The sequence below is a fragment of the Erpetoichthys calabaricus genome, chromosome 2 (assembly GCF_900747795.2).
Source record: "Erpetoichthys calabaricus chromosome 2, fErpCal1.3, whole genome shotgun sequence".
Taxonomy (NCBI): domain Eukaryota; kingdom Metazoa; phylum Chordata; class Cladistia; order Polypteriformes; family Polypteridae; genus Erpetoichthys; species Erpetoichthys calabaricus.
In genome coordinates this window covers 191770288-191793407 of record NC_041395.2, presented here as the reverse complement: position 1 = coordinate 191793407, position 23120 = coordinate 191770288, and the positions used below count along the sequence as shown (strand labels likewise).

General features: G+C 36.3%; 1 protein-coding gene across 2 annotated transcripts in view; it reads right to left on the bottom strand.

Moving 5' to 3' along the window:
- Positions 1-4136: 4136 nt before the first annotated feature.
- arhgef4 (Rho guanine nucleotide exchange factor (GEF) 4) overlaps positions 4137-23120 on the bottom strand; it is a 289616-nt gene continuing 270632 nt past the window's right edge. The window contains exons 10-11 of one of the 2 annotated variants that reach the window (XM_028794916.2): positions 12063-12140; positions 4137-4362 (exon numbers count right to left, since the gene is read on the bottom strand). In XM_028794916.2, coding sequence (XP_028650749.2) covers positions 4205-4362; positions 12063-12140 — 236 coding nt within the window. In that variant the 3' untranslated portion in view covers positions 4137-4204. The remainder of the gene's footprint in view (positions 4363-12062; positions 12141-23120) is intronic. The other variant, XM_051922049.1, reaches the window with a different exon arrangement.

The window sequence follows — 23120 nt, the reverse complement described above, 5'->3', positions numbered from 1 at the left end:
ACCATATCATAATTATAGTGGGTCATAACGTTACATAAATTTTGTTAACTGTGCCCTTTAAACAGCTTGGAAAATTCCAGAAAATGATGAAAAGCCTTTAGGCTAGTTTCTGATGGCCCATTAGCCTAACTGGAGTCAACATTTGGATGTACGTTAAGGCCTACCATCAAACTCACTGCATCTTTGCTTGACATAATGGGAAAATAAAAAGAAATCAGCTAAGGCCTAAGAAAAAAACTGTGGACATCTGCATATCTTGTTCATCCTTGGGAACAATTTCCAAATGCCTGATGGTTTCACATGCATCTGTCCAAACAATAATATGCAAGTATAAATGCCATGCAACCACACAGCCATAATGCCATTCAGGAAGGAGACATGTTCGGTCTGTTGACTGAAGTGTATAATGTGTGAAGACAGAAGTCCAAATATTAAATAAACACTTTCACAAAAGGCACAGATATAACATAACAAGTGTGCATTTTTATCTAGAATTTAACCAAAATAAAAGAAATTGGAATAGAGTACAACACCCAGACATCGGCTTAGATGGTGTAGAGGTAAGAACTGCTGTCTCCAAGTTGAGAGGTAGCGGGTTCGACTCCAGGTTCTTCATGCATTTACTGTTTTGAGTAGTGAGCAACTATTATTATGACTATTATAGAATAAAAACATACAGGAAGCTCTGCAGTCTACTTGTGACTTTACACTGTAGGAAGATAAGTAAATAAATCACATTTGCAAAACAAAAGACACTGATGAGGTGCAAGGGAATTTAAGGTGGCCCAGGATTACAACTTTTTTTGTAGGCTTCAGGGATTCTAGTATTAAGGACAACAAGGTGCAGGTATTGGAGTGTCCATCACAAAGCCCTGACCTCGGTCCAATTGAAAATATGTGGGCAGAACTGAAAGGAGCAAGGAGACCTACAAACCTGTCCTAGCTACACAGTTTTTTTCTGGGGGAATGGGCAGAAATTCCAACAACTTATTGCAAGAAGCTTTTGGAAGGCTACCCAAAATGTTCAGCTCAACTTAAACAATTTAAAGGAAATGCTACCAAATATTAACAAAGAGTATGTAAACTTGTGACCCCCTTGAATTTTTTGGTATAGTCAGTAAAAAGTGAAATAATCTGTCTGTGAACAGTGTTGGAAAAATTACTTTTACCCTGCACATAGTTGATGTTTTAAACAATATGCCAAATTTATAGTTATAGTCAGTTTAAAATCTGTGGAGGGGTTAGAAAGTGAGTTGTTTAGGGGGGTTGGGCTTGTGATGGTGCCAGTTGTGAAAGACATTATATAAAATAATAATTAATTGATTTACTACCATTTTTCAATCCTCTGTAAATTAGTTCTCAATTGTTTAAAATCACTTGATACCAATTTGTTCATTTGGTTTTTTTTTTTAAAACTTCTATGAATAAGTTCGTTAGGACACAAACACTTGAGTTCTCAAGACTGCAGAAATTCTAGGGGCTGTTCTAGGATAAGCCAGACTTCCAAAATTAAAATTGGAGGTTGACTGTAGGCAGCAAATATTGATTCAAGAGATGATACAAACCAATATGAAATTTCATATGCGCTGGCCTAGACCAATTAATTCAAGAGTATGACAAACTAAAATTTAGTTTCAATTTTGCTGAATTTCAAATGCAATCAGCTATTAGCTCAGTGATAATGATCCAATGATTCTAAATTTTCTGTATATAGACACCAGCAATTATAAGGATTAAACAATATAAATATACAGATACAACTAATGAGATCATACATAATGGTTCTGTAGGATATTAAAGGGAGAGTGTACAGGGAAATATTCTATTAATCATATCACTATGAATGAACTAATTACAATCTGTTCTAAGCATTTTTCTCTGTGAACACATGCTGGAGAAATAAATAAGCCTTTGAGGTTCATAATTTGAATATTCATAATTGTGAGAATTCTGTTTCCATTTAGCTTTTGAATTAGATGTTGCACACATTAAGTTACCTAGCCTCCAAACCATTATTGTGTAACACAAGATAATCAATTACACTTAACCTCTGATGTTGCACACAAAATATTATTTATGCAACACATGCTAAGAGTTATTTAGCCTCTGAATTTTCATTATCAGGCACTTGCTAGTTAAACGGATCTGAAACACTGAGGCTAAACCTAAAAGACCATTTCTATTTAAGGGTATATAACCTGGTGTTTTAGAAATGATAGGCAATGCCAACTCCAGCATTACAGTAACTTTAAAATCAATCCATAACTTTCAGTAAAATTAATCTATTATAAATATGAAATGTATACAAAAATATTTTTGTATAATTATTTCATCATGTCTTAAACTATTACAGCCAATCAATCAATATTTCTTTATATTATAGAGTATCTTTGCTATGCAAAACCATTCTAAAAAGAAAGTGTAGAGAATAATGTATAAATCAGTACTATGAATGACAAAACTAGACGTGAAAAATAAAAGATAACACATACTATACAGAGTTGATATTGGAAAGTCAAAATGTATTAGTAAAATGCTATTATTATGACAGCCTTGAAAACAAAAAAATAAGTAAATAAATTGTGCAACATCTCATTTAATTCTTCAATGTACTGATGTCTTTTTTTCACAAAACATATGTTCTTTATAATGCAATATTATAATCTTAGTTACACTCCAAACCTGATCTTAATCACTTTTGACTAGGCAACATATTTAACTAAATAAATATGTTTAAAGTTGTTAATCTTGTTTATTTCATCCTTTTAATTATGCATTAGGTATAATTTGCCTGGGAGTTCACCATTATTTTATTGGTACCTAGTTGGTGGTTGTCTTTTATTCTTCAATCCCTTATCTTTTGGTACTGTATATATTGGGCACATCTACTTAAATGCTGAAACAGATACCCTAAACCACAGCTAAAACAATTTCAAAAAAGAAGGACTAAGTATTAGTCCAATTAACTTCAATAAATAGAAAATATTAAATATAGACTTTTTAAAATTGGATTTTTTTCATCTTGCAATAATGACGTTATAAAGGTTCTCATAAAATGTATGGAGTTAAGTTATTTTCTCCTACTGAAAAGCTGCTTAGCAACTTGCAGGATACCAAAATTTCTTTCCTTAAGGGTGATATAGTGTTTCTAATAGGGCAATAGCATCTCCATAATAGTGAATCGCAGTATGTATAGCCTTCTTCCATCTCAATTAATGACAACATGCCTTCATTATAAAGAAATACCTGTGTTCTGCCTCTCAGAATAGCTGTTTGATGTTCAAATGAATATTAATATAACCTTATGAATATTCATGTACATAGTTGTAAGGAAGCGGAAATAGAATTACAGGAAGTCAGTAGTTAGACAGCATGTTTCACGATTAGTCAGTGTTAGTCCCATCGAAGCAAAGCCTTTTCACTATTCTGTTCTCGTCTTTGGTGTTTGAACCAGAAACTAAACAGCAGCCAAACTCTAACTTCATTAAATCGAATTAAAATTGGAGCAAAGCGCTATCTCCTGACTCTATTAATCTTTTGTGAAGTAGAGTTTGGCTGCTGTTTAGTTTCTGGTTCAAACACCAAAGACGAGAACAGAATAACCTGCATTTGTGTAATGAAGTACATTACAATATTATATTTGTAATGCCATGCACTGATAAAAGTTTGCTTTACAGCCATCTACGCCATATTGATAGCCAGTAAATGTGCAAAAGTACATTAAATATATTGATGGTGTTCATGCTAGTAATATCCTACATCCATAACTTCATTAAGTTTTTAAAGAGATCAGTGCTCAATATTAAATATAAAGATCAGAGATCAAATATGAGGGCAAAGGATTCTGCAAAAAACAAAAAAAAAATTCAAAACACTGATTATTAGTACAGAGAAATGTTTTTACTCCAGAAATATTATTTTAGACACTATTGACTTTGAAAGATAAGGTAAATGGCACTGATTTTAAATGGCATCCATTGAAAACGTTCATTAAATAAAACTAAAAAGAAAAAAAAAATCATAAGTTTTGAGTAGAGAAAATTAGTACTAGTGCATTTATCTTCTTCCAAAAAACATAAAGTCCTTGAGCAAGTACATGAGTCAGATTGTAACCAGCATATAATATAGGGAGCTTTTACAAGGGAGGAACAACATTTATATATAAAAAAACAATTTAAACTGAAAATGTGTTACTCTCACATTTTCATTTCTTAAAAGGTGTCAACTTCCCAATATTCTGCCAGAATGTGGAAGGCTTGCGTTTAGGCTCTGCCAACATGACTCCTTGCTGCTGTGGCAGGGTGGCAGAAAGGACAGGATGCTTCTGGCGCAGCAGAAAGTCATAGTATGGTCTCGTGACAGCTGGAAAGCAAAAGGAAAATAAAAGTCATACAAGTGTAGATTTAGCTAAAATACTACTAGCCATATGTCAGAGAGGGAAAATATGACAGTTAATACCCCAGCTTGCCAGAGGTAATTTCCAGTAGTAGAGAATGTATCAATTTTTTAACTGCTAGAGTTCTGATAGCTGTAGGCAAAAATAATAAACTGGATAACAAAAGGCAAGTTAGGAGACCCGGGTTCGCTTCCCGGGTCCTCCCTGCGTGGACTTTGCATGTTCTCCCTGTGTCTGCGTGGGTTTCCTCCGGGTGCTCCGGTTCCCTCCCACAGTCCAAAAACATGCAGGTTAGGTGGATTGGCGATTCTAAATTGGCCCTAGTGTGTGCTTGGTGTGTGGGTGTGTTTGTGTGTGTCCTGTGGTGGGCTGGCACCCTGCCCAGGATTGGTTCCTGCCTTGTGCACTGTGTTGGCTGGGATTGGCTCCAGCAGACCCCCGTGACCCTGTGTTCGGATTCAGCAGGTTGGAAAATGGATGGATGGATGAATCCTCTTTGGTTATTTTGAATAACTGCTGTATAACAAATGTTCTGAATTTGTTTAAAATTGTATGGCAACTGAAATGATAACTTTGGATTTTTCAAGTCAAATTTAATTCTTCACAACAATGTAATAATTATTTTTGCCACATGAAATTACATTCATAAAGTGAAGCATATTTAATACATTTCAAAAATAACTAGCCCGCTCTTGCATTTTATAATGAAGCTAATGGGTACACGAGCCCCATTCTGAAGAATATCCTTAAAATGTACTAGATATGTCAATTTTTCAAGCCAAGAATGTTATATAATAATAATCCGCATGTTCAGATTACACACATATTGCAAAATAGCATATTCATTTTATTTTAAGAAGGAAAAATGCAAAAAGCAAAGCACTGTTATTAGATTTAGCCATTTTAAAAGGAGACCAGCAGGATGCTTTACTTCACCACTCATCTTTCTCTGCAACACTTTTCAAGGTCAGGAGTGTTGACTCACCTCAGAAAATCATCAGCAAGTGCCAAAATTGACATTGTAAGTTAAGACCCAGAAGTGAATTGCTGCCTCTGTTCTGTAAACAATAATAACTGAAAAAGTCTCACTTATAATGCTTACATTCTTCCACTGTACAGGAACCTATTTCATTATTTTGCAGAAATATTGCATGCTGGCACTGGATTGATATTGTGTATGTATGCTTCATTGAGACAGATATTGGGGAGGGGGAATTCTCATAACTCCACCCATGATGGCTGCTGCAAGCACAGTAGCAAGCAAGAAACATATTCTCGTCTCAAGAAAAGAGTATTAGTGTTAGGAGGTATTACTGCTTTTCTAGTTAACTTTTGTTGTCACAAGCATGCCTCAGAAATGCAAAAGACACATTTTCTTAATTTGAAACATTTGCTGCTTCAAAGTGGGTGTATTCAGTAAATTTCCAAAGCTTTTCTTACCCATTAGCTCCATTATAAAACACAAAACTGGACTAGTTATTTTCAAATGTAGCCCTGCCACTGTTAAACTGTCTCATTATTCAGGGCTTAGGTTAAATTTACTGATGAGATGCACATCTAACATATTAAAATTTAATTAAAGTCATCCCCCAAGTTGAATGAATCAATTATATTAAATGCAAAGAAATGCTTTGTGAACACCCACCCTTTAGTTAACTACACAATATACACACACACAAATATATATATATATATATATATATATATATATATATATATATATATATATATGCACTCTCTTGCCACTTTATTAGATACACCTGTCCAATTGCTTCTTAATGGAAAATACTAATCAGCCAATCACACGGCAGAAACTCAAAACATTTAGACATTGTCAAGACAACCTACTGAACTTCAAACTGAAGATCAGCTGGGGGATAATGGTGATTTAAGAGTCTTTGATCGTGGCATGGCTGTTGGTGCCAGACGGGTGTGCTTGAGTATTTCAGAAACTACTGTTCTACTGGGATTGTCTCGCACAACCGTTTCTATAGTTTACAGTGAATGGTCCAAAAAAGGGAATACATTCAGAGAGTGGCAGTTCTCTGGGCAAAAATGCTTTGTTGATGCCAGAGGTCAGAGGAGAAAGGCTAGACTGGTTTGAGCTGATAGAAAGGCATCAGTAACTCAAATAACCACTTGTTACAACTGAGATATGCAGAAGAACTTCTCTGAATGTACAACATGTTGAACCTTGAAGTAGATGGGCTACAGTAGCAGGAGACCACACAAGATGCCACTCCTGTCAGCTAAGAACAGGCAAATGAGGCTACAATTTGCATGGGCTTACCAAAATTGGACAACAGAACACTGAAAAAATGTTGCCTGGCCTGATGAGTCAGAATATAATGTCAACAACATGAAAACATGCATTCATCCTACCTTGTATCAACAGTTCAGACTGATGATGGTGGTGTAATTGTGCAGGAGATATTCTCTTGAAAAATTATGGGCCTCTTAGTACCAACTGGGCCCCTTAGTACCACTTGAGCATTTAAATGCCACAGCTTGACCTTGTCCATCTATTTATGATCACAGTGTTCCCATCTTCTGATGGCTAGTTACAGCAGGATAATATGCCATGTCACAAAGCTCATATCATCTTAAACTGGTTTCTTGAACATGACAATGAGTTCACTGTGCTCAAATGGCCTCTACAGTCATCAGATCTCAATCCAATGGAGCACCTTTGGGATGTGGTGGAACGGGAGATTCACATCATGGATGTGCAGCTGACAAATCTGCAGCAACTGCATGATGCTATCATGTCAATATGCACCAAAATCCCTGAGGAATGTTTCCAGCATCTTGTTGAATATATGCCAAAAAGAATTATGAAGGCAAAAGGTGGTCCAACCCGGTACACACACACACACACATAATTATTTACCTTTTTGTTAAGACTCAACACAATAATGGATATGTAAACAAATGTATTAAGCATATTTCAGGAAATATCATTCCAGTTTAGGTCAGGATGCTCTTGGTGGTGCCCATGTAGAATGTGATGAGAATGAAAGGTGGTAGGCATGCCTTCCTCACTTACAGAAGTAAATGGATAGGCTAATCCAAGATATAAAATTAGGTAGAATCGAAAGCCAAAAATTAAGTCCATCCATCCATTATCCAACCTGCTATATCTGAACTACAGGGTCACGGGGGTCTGCTGTAGCCAATCCCAGCCTACACAGGGCGCAAGGCAGGAAACAAACCCCAGGCAGGGTGCCAGCCCACCGCAGGGCGCGCACACACACACACACACCCACACTAGGGACAATTTAGAATCGCCAATGCACCTAACTTGTATGTCTTTGGACTGTGGGAGGAAACCCACGCAGACACGGGGAGAACATGTAAAGCGAACCCAGGTCTCCTAATTGCAAGGCAGCAGCGCTACCCACTGCGCCACTGTGTCGCCCGAAAAGTAAGTCTTCAAATGAAATTTAAAAGTGTCCATAGATTGGGATAATCTTACATGTTGGGGAATTGCATCCCACAGCCTGGAAGCAGCAACAGAAAAAGCATGACCACCTTTTACACTTTAAATGTGTAAGAAGAGAAATTGTTGGTCTGACAACTTAAGACACCTGGGGAGTATAAAACTGTTGAAGATCTGAGATGTACTGTGGAGTCAGACCATGTATGACTTTAAAAACAAATAATAAAACTTTGAACTGGATTCTAAATTTTACTCAAATAGTGTGGCTAGCACAGAGAAAATATTATCCTTTTTCTTTGAGCCTATTAAAGCCCTGGCTGCAGCATTTTGGACAAGATGTAAATGTTATATGTAAGGTCATGGCAACCCAAGGTACAGAGAATTACAATAGTCCAGTATGGATATGATAAATCCATGAATAACTGTCTCTAGGTCCCTGGGTGAGAGACATCAGAATGTGCTTGCCAGTGAATGTTTTGTACATATATCAATTAGTTGATACAGTACTAACCTTCTGGTACTTGTTGTGGTTGAGTAAGGTATGACACAAGTCCAGAAAATGTTGGGGTGCCAATAGGGTCGCCCCTGTCAATAATGGTGCTGGCAAAACAAAAATAAACAAATACAGAAAGGCCTTCAGAGAAGTAGATTAGCTGATGTGAGCAGACAATCCTTTTGGGGTAGAGCTCCATCCTGTGGTTGACCCAATTCCAAAATGGGACACAACCTTCTGGGAGGGCCTTAGTTTTATAGTCCCCTGGCCAGAAGGAGTAGAGTCAGTTGCCCTCATTAGACAGGTTCTCTGAGCTGTCTATAGAGAAACAGAAGAAGCCATTAGCAACAGCATCCCCTTGTGGACTGGAGTAGTATTCTCTTACTTTGAATGAGCCTGGAAGGAGATACTCTGATGCACGTGTGACATTATATAATTTTTTATATATCTCTTTTTACATTACAGATTAGTTCAGAACAACATGATGATAATGTAGAAGATGCAGGAGGAGCTCACCAAGAAAGTCAAATATTGAGAACACAGGAACACAGTTGGAAACTTGTTAAGGGTAAATTTTGTACAAACATTAGGACATTTTTCTTCAAAAAGACAACCACAGACATATGGAATAAGTAGTCAAGTAGTGTGGCAGAAGGTAGGACTTCAGAGACCTTCAAAACCATGACTTAATATGATTTTGAAAGAATTAAGTGATAGGACTAGTGAGCTCTGTTGGGCTGAATGGCCTATTCTCATTTTGATTGTTCTAATGTAATCACACAGAGACTGGACAATATTTAAATGCATATAAAACTGTACAATTTATTATTATTACTAGTTGTGGGTACTTGTCTAAGACGGGTGGAAATCTAAGCGATCAACGTAAATCTTAGCATTAACATTTGCAAAGTATATTTCTCTGTTAAATGTAATTTGGCATTAGATTCATTTTTTCATTATTTGTGATGAGCCTGCTACTGGAAAGCATTTTATTACTAAAATGTTTCTGATGTGTCATCTTTTGGAATGACAAGGACATAGCAACCGGATGGACACTCAGACAAAACATGCACACACTTATTCTTTTAGGGTGGACTATTCCTACTATTATTATTTATATACTGCATTGTATAAAGATTAAATATCTGTAATGTGTAGGTATGCATGTACATTTTGTTACTTTATTATAGTCAAGTCAAGTCACGTTGGGGAGCATGCACCAGTACTGCAAGTTGGAGCACTTGTAGGGCTGAATGCAATTTAACATCATATCCAGGGCAGACTTTATTATACACTGCTCAAAAAATTAAAGTAACACTTTTTAATCAGAGTATAGCATCAAGTCAGTGAAATGTCTGGGTTATTGATCATTTTCATTTAAGTACCAGAGGGGGTTGTTAATCAGTTCAAGCTGCTTTGGTGTTCATGAAATTAACAACAGGTGCAGTAAAGGGGCAACAATGAGACGACTCCAAAAACAGGAATGGTTTAACAGGTGGAAGCCACTTACATTTTTCCCTGCTAATCTTTTCTGACTGTTTTTTCACTAGTTTTGTATTTGGCTACGGTCAGTGTCACAACTGGTAGCATGAAGTGATACCTGGACCCTAAAGAGGTTGCACAGGTAGTACAACTTCTCCAGGATAGCACATCAATACATGACATTGCCAGAAGGTTTTCTGTGTCTCCCAGCACAATCTCAAGGGCATGGAGGAAATTCCAGGAGACAGGCAGTTACTCTAGAAGAGCTGGACAGGGCCTTAGAAGGTCCCTAACCCATCAGCAGGACTGGTATCTGCTCCTTTGGGCAAGGAGGAACAGGATGAGCACTGCCAGAGCCCTACAAAATAACCTCCAGTAGGGCACTGGTGTTAATGACCCTGACAAAACAATCAGAAACAGACTTTATGAGGGTGGCATGAGGGCCCGAATTCCTCTAGTGGGCCCTGTGCTAACTGCCCAGCACCATGGAGCTCGATTGGCATTTGCCATAGAATACCAGAATTGGCTGGTCCAACACTGGTGCCCTGTGCTTTTCACAGATGAGAGCAGGTTCACCCTGGGCATATGTGACAGATGTGAAAGGGTCTGGAAAAGCCATAACATCGTTCAGCATGACCGGTTTTAGTGGTGGGTCAGTGATGGTTTGGGGAGGCATATCCATAAGAGGACGCACAGACTGCTACAGGCTAGACAACGGCACCTTGACTGCCATTAGGTATTGGGATGAAATCCTTGTACCCATTGTCAGACCCTATGCTGGTGCAGTGGGTCCTGGGTTCCTCCTGGTACTGGACTATGCCCGGCCTCATGTGGCAAAAGTATATAGGCAGTTCCTGGAGGATGAAGTAATTGATACCATTGACTGGCCCCCACTCTCGCCTAACCTAAATCCAATAGAACACCTCTGGGACATTGTTTCATTCCATCCAACACCGCCAGGTTGCACCTCAGACTGTTCAGGAGCTCAGTGATGCCCTGGTCCAGATCTGGGAGGAGATCCCCCAGGACTCCATCTGTCATCTCATTAGGAGCATGCCCCGACATTGTCAAGCATACATACAAGCACGAGGGGGGACATACAAACTACTGAGTGCAATTTTGAGTTGCTGCAGTGAAATTTCAGCAAAATGGACTAGCCTGTTGCATCATTTTTTCACTTTGATTTTCGGGGTGTCTTTGAATTCAGCCCTCTCTAGGTTGATCATTTCCATCTCCATCAAACAATGTGGCATCCTTTCATTTCTAACGCATTACTCAGTCCATATCAGTACAGATATCCAGCATGATTTTTTTCCCATTGTGATTTGATGTGTTTTCAAACTGCTCCTTTAATTTTTTGAGCAGTTTATATTAGGCTATTTTTGCAAATTTCTTATATTTTTTAAAAATATCTATTTTAAGTAGGTCCTTATTTTAACATTGTTTTTTTAGTACACTATGCTATTTTTTATTTTAGGCAACCTATTTTTGAGCTGTATTATGCCTTAATTTTTTGTATACTAGGCCTATTTGTGTTATAAGAAGACTAAATTTGTATATCTTATATATAAACATCGTGGAAATGTGTGTGTCTGTCACTCTGGCCCGGAAGTGAGAGGTGGAGTCGGGGTAAGGGTTCCACCTCTGAGGAAACATAAACTCGCTTAGCCACTAATACACAAGCGAGGCCAGCACGTCGGCAAAAAGAAACCTCCTAGGAGAGAGATGCTCAGAGTAGTTCCTTTCAATTACGTGACATCTCTACATTTCAATTTTTTTTCTGACGATTTCAATAGTTTCTAGTACCCTGTGCTGGCTTACACAGCTAGTTGTAAAATATTTGCTTTTCATCACTAAAAATAAATATCAATAATTTTACTAAGTGAGTTGTAGTCCAGATAAATTCTTGTCTAAGATAAAACAAATAATATGGCAGCTGAAAGATGGATTTCTGTTGGCAAATGATCTCCTGCCACCTCGACATTTGACAGGTGCAAGGTATATGGCAGTTTCATACTGAGTGTTATTCATACACATGCATACACACACCTTCTGTTAATAAGGACTAGTGTATCATCTATATCTCTAACAACAACAATCATCTGTGAGACAAAGGCAGATAAAATGTACCATTATATATTAATAATATTATTTACAAGGTACTGTGAAGGCTGAAGTAACAATTATATTAAACACAATCCCAATGTGCTTGTGGTATTGCTAGAAAGGCTTTGATTGGAAAGTGAATATACCTTTGGCCTTGCCTGCTGGATGGGACTTACATGCATTCAGCATTGCCTGTTTCTTCTGGATGTCAGTGATAGCAAAACCTTCAAATCAAAAAGCATACAAATAAATTCATGTTGGTAAATTATGTGAAGATCAGATAAGACAACACATGTTCAATCACTACTTTATTATGTGCAGGAAAACTGGTCAAGAATGAAATACTAACAAGCTATGAAGAAATATGAACAGCCTAATTATACAAACTACAAAAATGTAGTTTCAGTAGTTATGCGCATGCAAAACAACGACAACCCATGGCATTATTCATATTAAACAGTTATTACTATGTTTAACTTCTAAAGGAAATTTATAGTTATAAAACTGTAATAAAACACTGCAATTTTACAAAACAAAGGATTTTGATTTAAAGGAGGGGAATAGAGAACACACTTTACAATCTTATAATCTTAGCTGTTTGTCAGTTTTGCTTCTGTTCAAAATCTAAAATAATAGAAGTTAGTTTTTTGTTGGCAGAGAACACCTAATTTGTGAGAGGGAGCATAGGACAGAAATTCTGAGACTGTCAATGCAACTGTATTTTCCGAGAACTACAGTTCTACATATATATTTTGATTTTACACTTACTTTACTACAGCTGTTAACACACTAATAAAGGTTTTCTTTCATCAGATTACAAACATAACGAAATGGGATTTTTTTATTTAGAAATCATAAAATATACTGTTTTTCTGGCATTCATACCTTGAGGAGTAAATTATGATAACATTATTTAGCCAAGAACTCACATCAATAATAGTCTTAATTGAAATATTATTGCAAAATCAGTTCTAAATTCAATGAGTGCTAATTCCTCCTCAGTCCATTCAAAGTGGACACCGATCTTAAGTGGTCCTTTTATTTCAGTCCGTCCTGTAATTCAGTCTTTCATTCCTGCTGTTTAAGCCGTAAGGGAATTTTTGTCACACTTATATTATTTTGCTTATATTATTATAAGTATAAAAGATAAGTATAAGTTTAAAAGATAGCGTAACATATGAAGGCTAAAAGTATAGGATTTGAAACATTTTGCTAAGGTCTACACAATAAATAGTACAAAGGGGAAAATAGGGTCACAAAGGATTCTATATGACAAAACAGTACTGTTTATTTAAGTGCCCTTGTATTCTTTATGCTTTGTGGGTGAAGTCCCAGGAGTTGGGATCATCCTGATGTCACCACTCCTGAGCCAGTTTAATCAGAGTAGAAAATGCTCACAAGTAGGGGAACATTGTGAAGGATTTTGTGCATATTGCTATTTTCTTTGGATTTTCTAGTTTTCTTGATTTTTTTTTGGCTACTGTCCCTGGTTTTCTTTTTTGGATTGTGGATTTGGACTTGTTTGATTTAGGACTGCCTTTTAGGTAATATCGTTTTGCTTGTTTTTGCTATTTTGGGCTTTTCCTTGTAGTCTCCTGTTTTTCTGTTAATAAATCCTTTATTAATACAGATTGTTTTTTTTGTGCACAACCCAAGTCATATCATACAGTCATATGTTTATATTTTTTAGGATATTTTATTTCATAATATCAGTTGTTATCAGTGGGAAGAAATATTTTGTAACATTACAGTAAAATTTACTGACTTTTTGTCTTTTGTGTTGTTATTTTATGTGGGTCTTGCATTGAGGCTTTTTTGTCTCTTTTCCTTTTCTTAAGATGTCCCATTCTGGATTTATGTTTACCAATTGGTTTATAATTGTTAATAGTATTTTTTTGTTTCCTTGAACACCCCCCCGACTCCCCCAACTCTGTCTTCTGTGTTATTTGTGTAGTTAATTGCTTCAGTTGTGTTCAGGTGTTTGATAGTGGATGGGCAAGATTTTTAACAAGTAGCTCCAGGTTGTTTTAATGCCTACTATAGTGGGACAACAAAAGAACACTGACAAAAGTGCATGGTGACCAATGTATAAAGGAAAAGGTGTAGATCTAATATTTACTAGGAAGATATAGATTTTTATAAATGATACACAGTAAAGAAAATGAAAATGTAACAAAATAAATAAATAATGTGAGGATAATATAATGAAAGAAAAGAACAGAACCATAAAAATGAAAGTGTAAGTGCAGTGTAAAATTTATTGTACTGTATTATGTGCAACTTCTCACAACAAGCTTAAAAGCAACATCCTATAGTCAGTCAGTCAGTAATTATCCAACCCGCTACTGTATATCCTAACACAGGGTCATGGGATGTTTCAGTTGATACCACTATAATGTACACTATTAGTAAAAATATTTTAGTCTGAAACACTGAAATGTATTGTTTTTAACAAATAACACATTCATTAATTAATTGTTAACATAGGCACACCTCTTTATCAGTCAAAATGCTCATTAAAGGAATAATCCACTCAAAAATAATACATTTTTTATTTGTTATTTACCCCATCTTGTTTGCATTGATGGGTGGGAAAAATTTTTAATCTCATGTTTTCATGGAGAGTGGAGATAACAAAGTTTCTTGCACAATAGTCTTCAATAGGGACCAGTGCTGAACAAACATCAAAACTTCCATTAAAAAATATTTCTTTACTTTTATCACATAATCCATACAAATGCTAAAATAAAATGACCATTGTGATGGACAGCCAGCAGCTCAACCTGGCCGACACACCCAGGACGCTAGATGGCAACTTCCCTGCAGCATAGCGGTGCCCCGGATTCCCGCAGGGCACTATGGATGATGGAGTTCAGCTTCACAGCCCTGCTGGGTACCATGGGTGCCGCCAGGGGACGCTGCAGGGAGACACAGGGATTTTGTTTCCCATATAGCCCGGAAGTACTCCCAAGTCATGGGGACGGAAGGACAGAAGTACTTCCGGGCTGAAGAAAATAAAAGTCTCCATCTGACCCAGAAGTGCTGATGAATCACATGGACGGAAGGACAGAAGCACTTCCGGGCCAAGGACTATATAAAGGACAAGTGGAGCCTCAGCAAGACAGCCAGAGTTGGGAAGGAGTATAACACAGCTTGCTGGGAGGAGAGGAGGAAATGAATTGCATTGATTTGTGGTGTGGTTGGTAGATGTGGAGTTTTGAAGGCACTATTGCTGAAGGAAAGATTAAAAATCTTCTTAGTGCTTTTACAATTGTGTCCAGAGCATCTGTCTGTTGGGTTTCACGGGGCAACAGTGCCCTCTAGCATCCATACCGTTTACATTTAAGACCTGCCTCCCCACTCATTCATTGGTCAGGAGCTCTGTCTAGTAAAAGCTCATTTATTGGATACCATGCACTTTATTTCATTTTAACCTGGCAGAGCATGGTCTGAGAGGGAAGTGTAATTAGAGCTTAAATGTTAAAAAAACCATGACTGTGTGGATAGTGTACTTCATATTTGTCCATATTCGAGGTGTGTTTCACAATGTATAATGTTACCAGTACCAGTGATGATAAAATGTCATGTGAAAAAAAGTCATATCATCATACAACACCACAGAACAGTATTAATATATATCTCAGCATCAAATATTCAGCCACTAAAGCAGAAATGGGAAAAATTCCTAATCAAATTGTACATACGTAAATAAACAGTGATTTATAATGATGACAAGTACTCCTTAATAGCAAAATAAACAAATAAGCATATACACTTTACATCGTGTCACAAATGAATTAATTAATGAGTCATTTAAAAATGCTACTACATTCAAGCCCCAAGGTGAAACTGAAAAGTTTAGGCTGTACAGGCATACTCATGAGCAGAGGTATGGCAATAACAGGGCCTGCACAAGCAACCCAGAAACACGCAAAGATTTTTTTGTACACAACAAACTGCATTGATCTTATCATGGAAAGTTGGAAAATTTTTATTTAATTGGACAATTAGCCTAAGGTGCTGTAACTCTCTTTACATCACTGAAGGAGTGGCATAAGTCTTGTGTGTGTGTGTTTGTGAGAATGAGATTCGATTTTTGCTGTGTTGTGGTCTCTGACCTTTAGATTTTCTGGCCTTTTAACCTGTTTGTTTTTTTCTGGGATTTGGCTTTGTACCTTTTCTTAACTTAATTACAATTGCTTCTTTATCCTCTTCATCTTTTTCCACTTCTATGTGGGGTCGATGTTCTTGATCAACCTTCTCCATATAGCTCAGTCTTGCACCTCCTCCCCAGTCAGATACTTTTCCTTTAGATCGTCCTTTACTTTATCCATTCACCTCCACTTTGGCTTTCCCCATGTTCTCTTCCTCTGTACTTCCATTCCAATCACTCTTTTGCCCACATATTCATTGTTTCTCTTCATCAAATGTCCATACTACTTCAATCTAGTTTCCAGTACTTTCTTAGATATCTCTCTCACTTTTGCTGTAACTTTGATTGTCTAATGTCTTATTCTGTCCTTTTTTGAAACTTTTTTGTAACCTTCTTATTTCTGCCACATCTAACTTCTCCTGCTATCTCTTTACTGCCCATATCTACGCTTCATACATCATTGCTGGTCTTACGATTGCCTTAAAAACCTTACCTTTAACCTTCAATTTAATTCTTCAATTATACAATACTGCTCATACCTTCTTCTAATTGTTCCATCCACACTGCACTCTATGATGTAATTTTACATCTAAGGCTACCACTGATCCTGCATATTTAAATGTATCCACTCTTTTCTTCTGAAACCTGATCATAATTAAACCTCATATATTCTGTCTTCTTCCTATTTATCTTCAATCCTTTTGCAGACTTACATTTCAAGGACATTGACCACTGAATGACTATTCAATTGCGGTTTAGTTCAGATCTAAAAATCCCAGCTAGATCTCTGTGCCACTTCAACACTTTGATTGCATCACTTTATTTAGAGATTCAAATTTTTTTTTTCATGATATAACAATATTACAGTCTGCAATGAATCAGAGAGTTCTAGTTATTTAGGTTAAGCATGGCAATGTTAGATAAAGAATGTTCATTGCAGACCAATCTATCGCCAGAGTTTATTTCAATATACAAGGGACCTCTGCCTCCTGCTTGCTTCGCTCTCCAACTCCCAGGGAAGGATGCCCACTATCCTGTCGCTGACCGCTCCTCCAATTAGAGAATGCGATTGTATTTAAAGACATGGTATATAGAAGAGTATGTGGGGTGTCGGAGGTAGATGGTTTGGTCCTTAGTTATTATAGATACAAAATCAGTTGAGTATTTCACTACAATTGTCTATTTTAAATACCAATGAATAATAAAACGTAGTAAAAAGTAAAAATAGAAGAAAAAAGTAAAGCGTAATAAAATGCAATAAAAAGTAAAAAAATTAAATTACATTAACGGCTCATCAAAATAAATATTATGAATTACTTCATCCTCTAACTTACATTTTATAAACGTTCCTTTTTTGCATTTCTGTTCACTTAATGTTCTGGATATTTTTTTCTTTTTCGTTTATTAGACGATATTTTTTGCTCTTGATTTTTATTATATGTAGCTCTATTTTGTGAATTTTCTTTTTTTCAACATAAATTATCAGCTCTTGCTGTTCTTTTTCTATCATGATCTAAAAGTCAACGTTCTTGAATAGATAATTTGCTTTTCTGCCTTGTCATTACAACCGACTGTATCGAGAGAAGATGTGAGCAGTAGGAGTAATATTATTATTATTATTAATACTTTTATTATTATTATTATTATTAATGCGGACACGACAGAAACCCTTTTTAATATAATAGAAAGATCTGACACATTACTATTGTTACATTAACCCTGAGAGGGATTTTGTTCTTCAGAATAAAGAATGCTCATGAGCTCCCAAGTGACGTCTGAGACTAATGGATAATTATGGCCAATGAAATCTACAGGCTCCAACACCAGCAGCATGGGATACTTGCATATCACAAAAGTCAATCCACCTCTCTAAACTCATATTATGACTGTGCAATTTTATGTAATATTTAATAAATATACTAGCAGCTGCATGCTCGCATGTACATTATACACAAAGAAAAAGATCAAATTCAAAATTATAAACATTAGTTTAGATTTTTTCTCATTTTTGTTCTAGTTTAATGACTTTTTCATTTTTACTTTAGTTTTAGTTAACAAAATTATTATTTTTTGTTAATGAAATGTTTCATTTTAGTTTTTATTAAAGGGAATAACACTACTATATGGAATGGGGAATGACAGTTTCCAAAGCAGAATGTTTTTACTGAGATACATTACATTATTTATAATATTTCTACATGACCTGAAGAAGGGATGAGGGCACCCCAAAATGAATTAGCCAGAGCCACGTCCATGTATAATTTCATATCTTTTGCAGCAGAATCCATTGCTGAAGTTTCATTTAGTTCCGATATCCCATGTTCATGACACCCTTTCTGTGTAATTTACTTCTAAGAATATCTGAGATTTACAATATTATCATTTTCTGTTTATTGTTTTTCTGACACTTTTTCAACTGTTTGTTTCTATTTTGTGATGAGGAAAGTGCAACTGTCACTTGCGCAGGATGGCTTTCCTGCAAGACAACACACTTTATCCATCCATTATCCAACCTGTTATATTCTAACTACAGGGTCACGGGGGTCTGCTGGAGCCAATTCCTGCCAACACAGGGCGCAAGGCAGGAAACAAACCCCGGGCAGGACACCAGCCCACTACAGGGCACGCCCACATATACATACACACACACACACACACACCAAGCACACACTAGGGACAATTTAGGATCACCAATGCACCTAACCTGCATGTCTTTGGACTGTGGGAGGAAACTGGAGTACCTGGAGGAAACCCATGAAGACACGGGGAGAACGTGCAAACTCCACGCAGGGAGGACCCAGGAAGCGAACCCAGGTCTCCTAACTGCGAGGCAGCAGTGCTACCACTGCGCCAACACACTTTACTATGAACCTAAATCAAATTTCATCAAATGACACTGCACTGGTGCTTCTGAAGTCTCACCTTTCATATTAATAAAAGTCCTTATAAGTGTCCATTTCTCTAAAGCAAGATGTACTTCACCAAGTGTTTTTTTCTGTCTTCTGGATTATTGCCTTCAAATTCCCAGGCTGCACCATACTCTTCTTCTCAGGGGTTTTCTTTATGATGAACACCCTTGTTTTTTTATTTTCTTAGGGTGCAAGTTTGTGGTTCTGCTTTTGTTTGAGTGGCATTTGCCTTTTGGTCAGTTTTTAATTTTTATTTTACATCCTCATCTCAAAATTAGGTGGATGCACATTTCGAATACATATACAGTTAGGTCCATAAATATTTGGACAGAGACAACATTTTTCTAATTTTGGTTCTGTACATTACCACAATGAATTTTAAATGAAACAACTCAGATGCAGTTGAAGTGCAGACTTTCGGCTATAATTCAGTGGGGTGAACGAAACGATTGCATAAAAATGTGAGGCAACTAAAGCATTTTTGTAACACAATCCCTTCATTTCAGGGGATCAAAAGTAATTGGACAAATTAAATAACTGGAAATAAAATGTTCATTTTTAATACTTGGTTGAAAACCCTTTGCTGGCAACAACAGCCTGAAGTCTTGAACTCATGGACATCACCAGATGCTGGGTTTCCTCCTTTTTAATGCTCTGCCAGGCCTTTACTGCAGCGTGTTTCAGTTGCTGTTTGTTTGTGGGCCTTTCTGTCCGAAGTTTAGTCTTCAACAAGTGAAATGCATGCTCAGTTGGGTTAAGATCAGGTGACTGACTTGGCCATTCAAGAATTTTCCACTTCTTTGCTTTAATAAACTCCTGGGTTGCTTTGGCTGTATGTTTTGGGTCATTGTCCATCTGTATCATGAAACGCCGCCCAGTCAATTTGACTGCATTTAGCTGGATTTGAGCAGACAGTATGTCTCTGAACACCTCAGCTGCTTCTGTCCTGTGTCATATCATCAATAAACACTAGTGTCCCAGTGCCACTGGCAGCCATGCATGCCCAAGCCATCACACTGCCTCCACCGTGTTTTACAGATGATGTGGTATGCTTTGGATAATGAGTTGTTCCACGCCTTCTCCGTAAATTTTTCTTGCCATCATTCTGGTAGAGGTTGATCTTGGTTTCATCTGTCCAAAGAATGTTTTCCAGAACTGTGCTGGCTTTTTTTTTAAGTCCATTCTAGCCTTTCTATTCTTGAGGATTATGAGCGGCTTGCACCTTACAGTGCACCCTCTGTATTTACTTTCATGCAGTCTTCTCTTTATGGTAGACTTGGATATCGATACGCCTACCCCCTGGAGAGTGTTCTTCATTCGGTTGACTGTTGTGAAGGGGTTTCTCTTCACCATGGAAATGATTCTGCGATCATCCACCACTATTGTCTTCCATGGATGTCCAGGTCTTTTTGCGTTGCTGAGTTCACCAGTGCTTGCTTTCTTTCTCAGGATGTACCAAACTGTAGATTTTGCCACTCGTAATATTGTAGCAATTTCTCGGATGGGTTTTTTTCTGTTTTCGCAGCTTAAGGATGGCTTCTTTCACCTGCATGGAGAGCTCCTTTGATCACATGTTGTCTGTTCACAGCAAAATCTTCCACATGCAAGCACCACACCTCAGATCAATTCCAGGCCTTTTATCTGCTTAATTGATAATGACATAATGACGGACTTGCCCACACCTGCCCATGAAATAGCCTTTGAGTCAATTGTCCAATTACTTTTGAGCCCCTGAAATGAAGGGATTGTGTTAAAAAATGCTTTAGTTGCCTCACATTTTTATGCAATTGTTTTGTTCACCCCACTGAATTAAAGCTGAAAGTCTGCACTTCAACTGCATCTGAGTTGTTTAATTTAAAATTCATTGTGGTAATGTACAGAACCAAAATTAGAAAAAAGTTGTCTCTGTCCAAATATTTATGGACCTAACTGTATATATATATATATATATATATATATATATATATATATATATATATATACTAGCAAAATACCCGCGCTTTGCAGCGAAGAAGTAGTGTGTTAAAGAGGTTATGAAAAAGAAAAGCAAACATAAATAACGTAACATGATTGTCAATGTAATTGTGTTGTCATTGTTATGACTGTTGCTATACACACACACACACATATATACATATATATACATATGTACATATACACATATATACATATATATATATACATATACACATCTACATATATATATACATATAAATATATATACACATATCACACATATATATATACACATACATATACACACATAAACATATATATACATATATACATATCTACATATACACATATCTACATATATATATACATATACACATCCACATATATATATATATCTCAACATATATATACACATACATACACGCACACATATACATATACACATACATAGATACACATACATAGATATATATATACACACATACATACATACATACATACACACACACATATTATATATATATATATATATATATATATATATATATATATATATATATACACACAGACACATATATATACATACATATTTACATATCTACATATATACACATATCTACATATATATACACATCTACATATATATATATATATATATCTAGACATACATACAAAAATTCATTGACACATATATATATATATATATATATATACATATCTACATATATGTATATGTAATTGTGTTGTCACTGTCATGAGTGTTGCTGTCATATATATATATATATATATATATATAATATACACACACACACACATAAACACATATATACATATATATACATATGTACATATACACATATATACATATATATATATATATACATATACACATCTACATATATATACATATAAATATATATACACATATCACACATATATATATATATATATACACATACATATACACACATATACATATATACATATACACATACATACACATACATATACACACATATACATATATACATATACACATACATATACACACATATACATATATACATATACACATACATATATATATATATATTTACATATCTACATATATATACACACATATATATATACATATCTACATATATAAACAGTGATCCCTCGCTATATCGCGCTTCGCCTTTCGCGGCTTCACTCCATCGCGGATTTTATATGTAAGCATATTTAAATATATATTGCGGATTTTTTGCTGGTTCGCGGATTTCTGCGGACAATGGGTCTTTTAATTTCTGGTACATGCTTCCTCAGTTGGTTTGCCCAGTTGATTTCATACAAGGGACGCTATTGGCAGATGGCTGAGAAGCTAGATTACTTACTATTCTCTCTCTCTTGCGCTGACTTTCTCTGATCCTGACGTATGGGGATTGAGCAGGGGGGCTGTTCGCACACCTAGACAATACGGACGCTCGTCTAAAAATGCTGAAAGATTATCTTCACGTTACTATCTTTTGTGCAGCTGCTTCCTGAAACGACATGCTGCACGGTGCTTCGCATACTTAAAAGCTCGAAGGGCACGTATTGATTTTTGACTGAAAAACAAACTCTGTCTCTCTCTCTCTCCCTGCTCCTGACGGAGGGGGTGTGAGCTGCCGCCTTCAACAGCTTTGTGCCGCGGTGCTTCGCATACTTAAAAGCCAAACAGCCCTATTGATTTGTTTGCTAGAGATTGTTTTCTCTATCTATGTGACATTCTGTGCTCCTGACACGCACTCCTTTGAAGAGGAAGATATGTTTGCATTCTTTTAATTGTGAGACAGAACTGTCATCTCTGTCTTGTCATGGAGCACAGTTTAAACTTTTGAAAAAGAGACAAATGTTTGTTTGCAGTGTTTGAATAACGTTCCTGTCTCTCTACAACCTCCTGTGTTTCTGCGCAAATCTGTGACCCAAGCATGACAATATAAAAATAACCATATAAACATATGGTTTCTACTTCGCGGATTTTCTTATTTCGCGGGTGGCTCTGGAACGCAACCCCCGTGATGGAGGAGGGATTACTGTACACATATATATATATATATATATATATATACATATCTACACATATATACACATATATATACATATCTACATACATCTAGACATACATATATACATACATACATACATTGACATATATATATACTGTA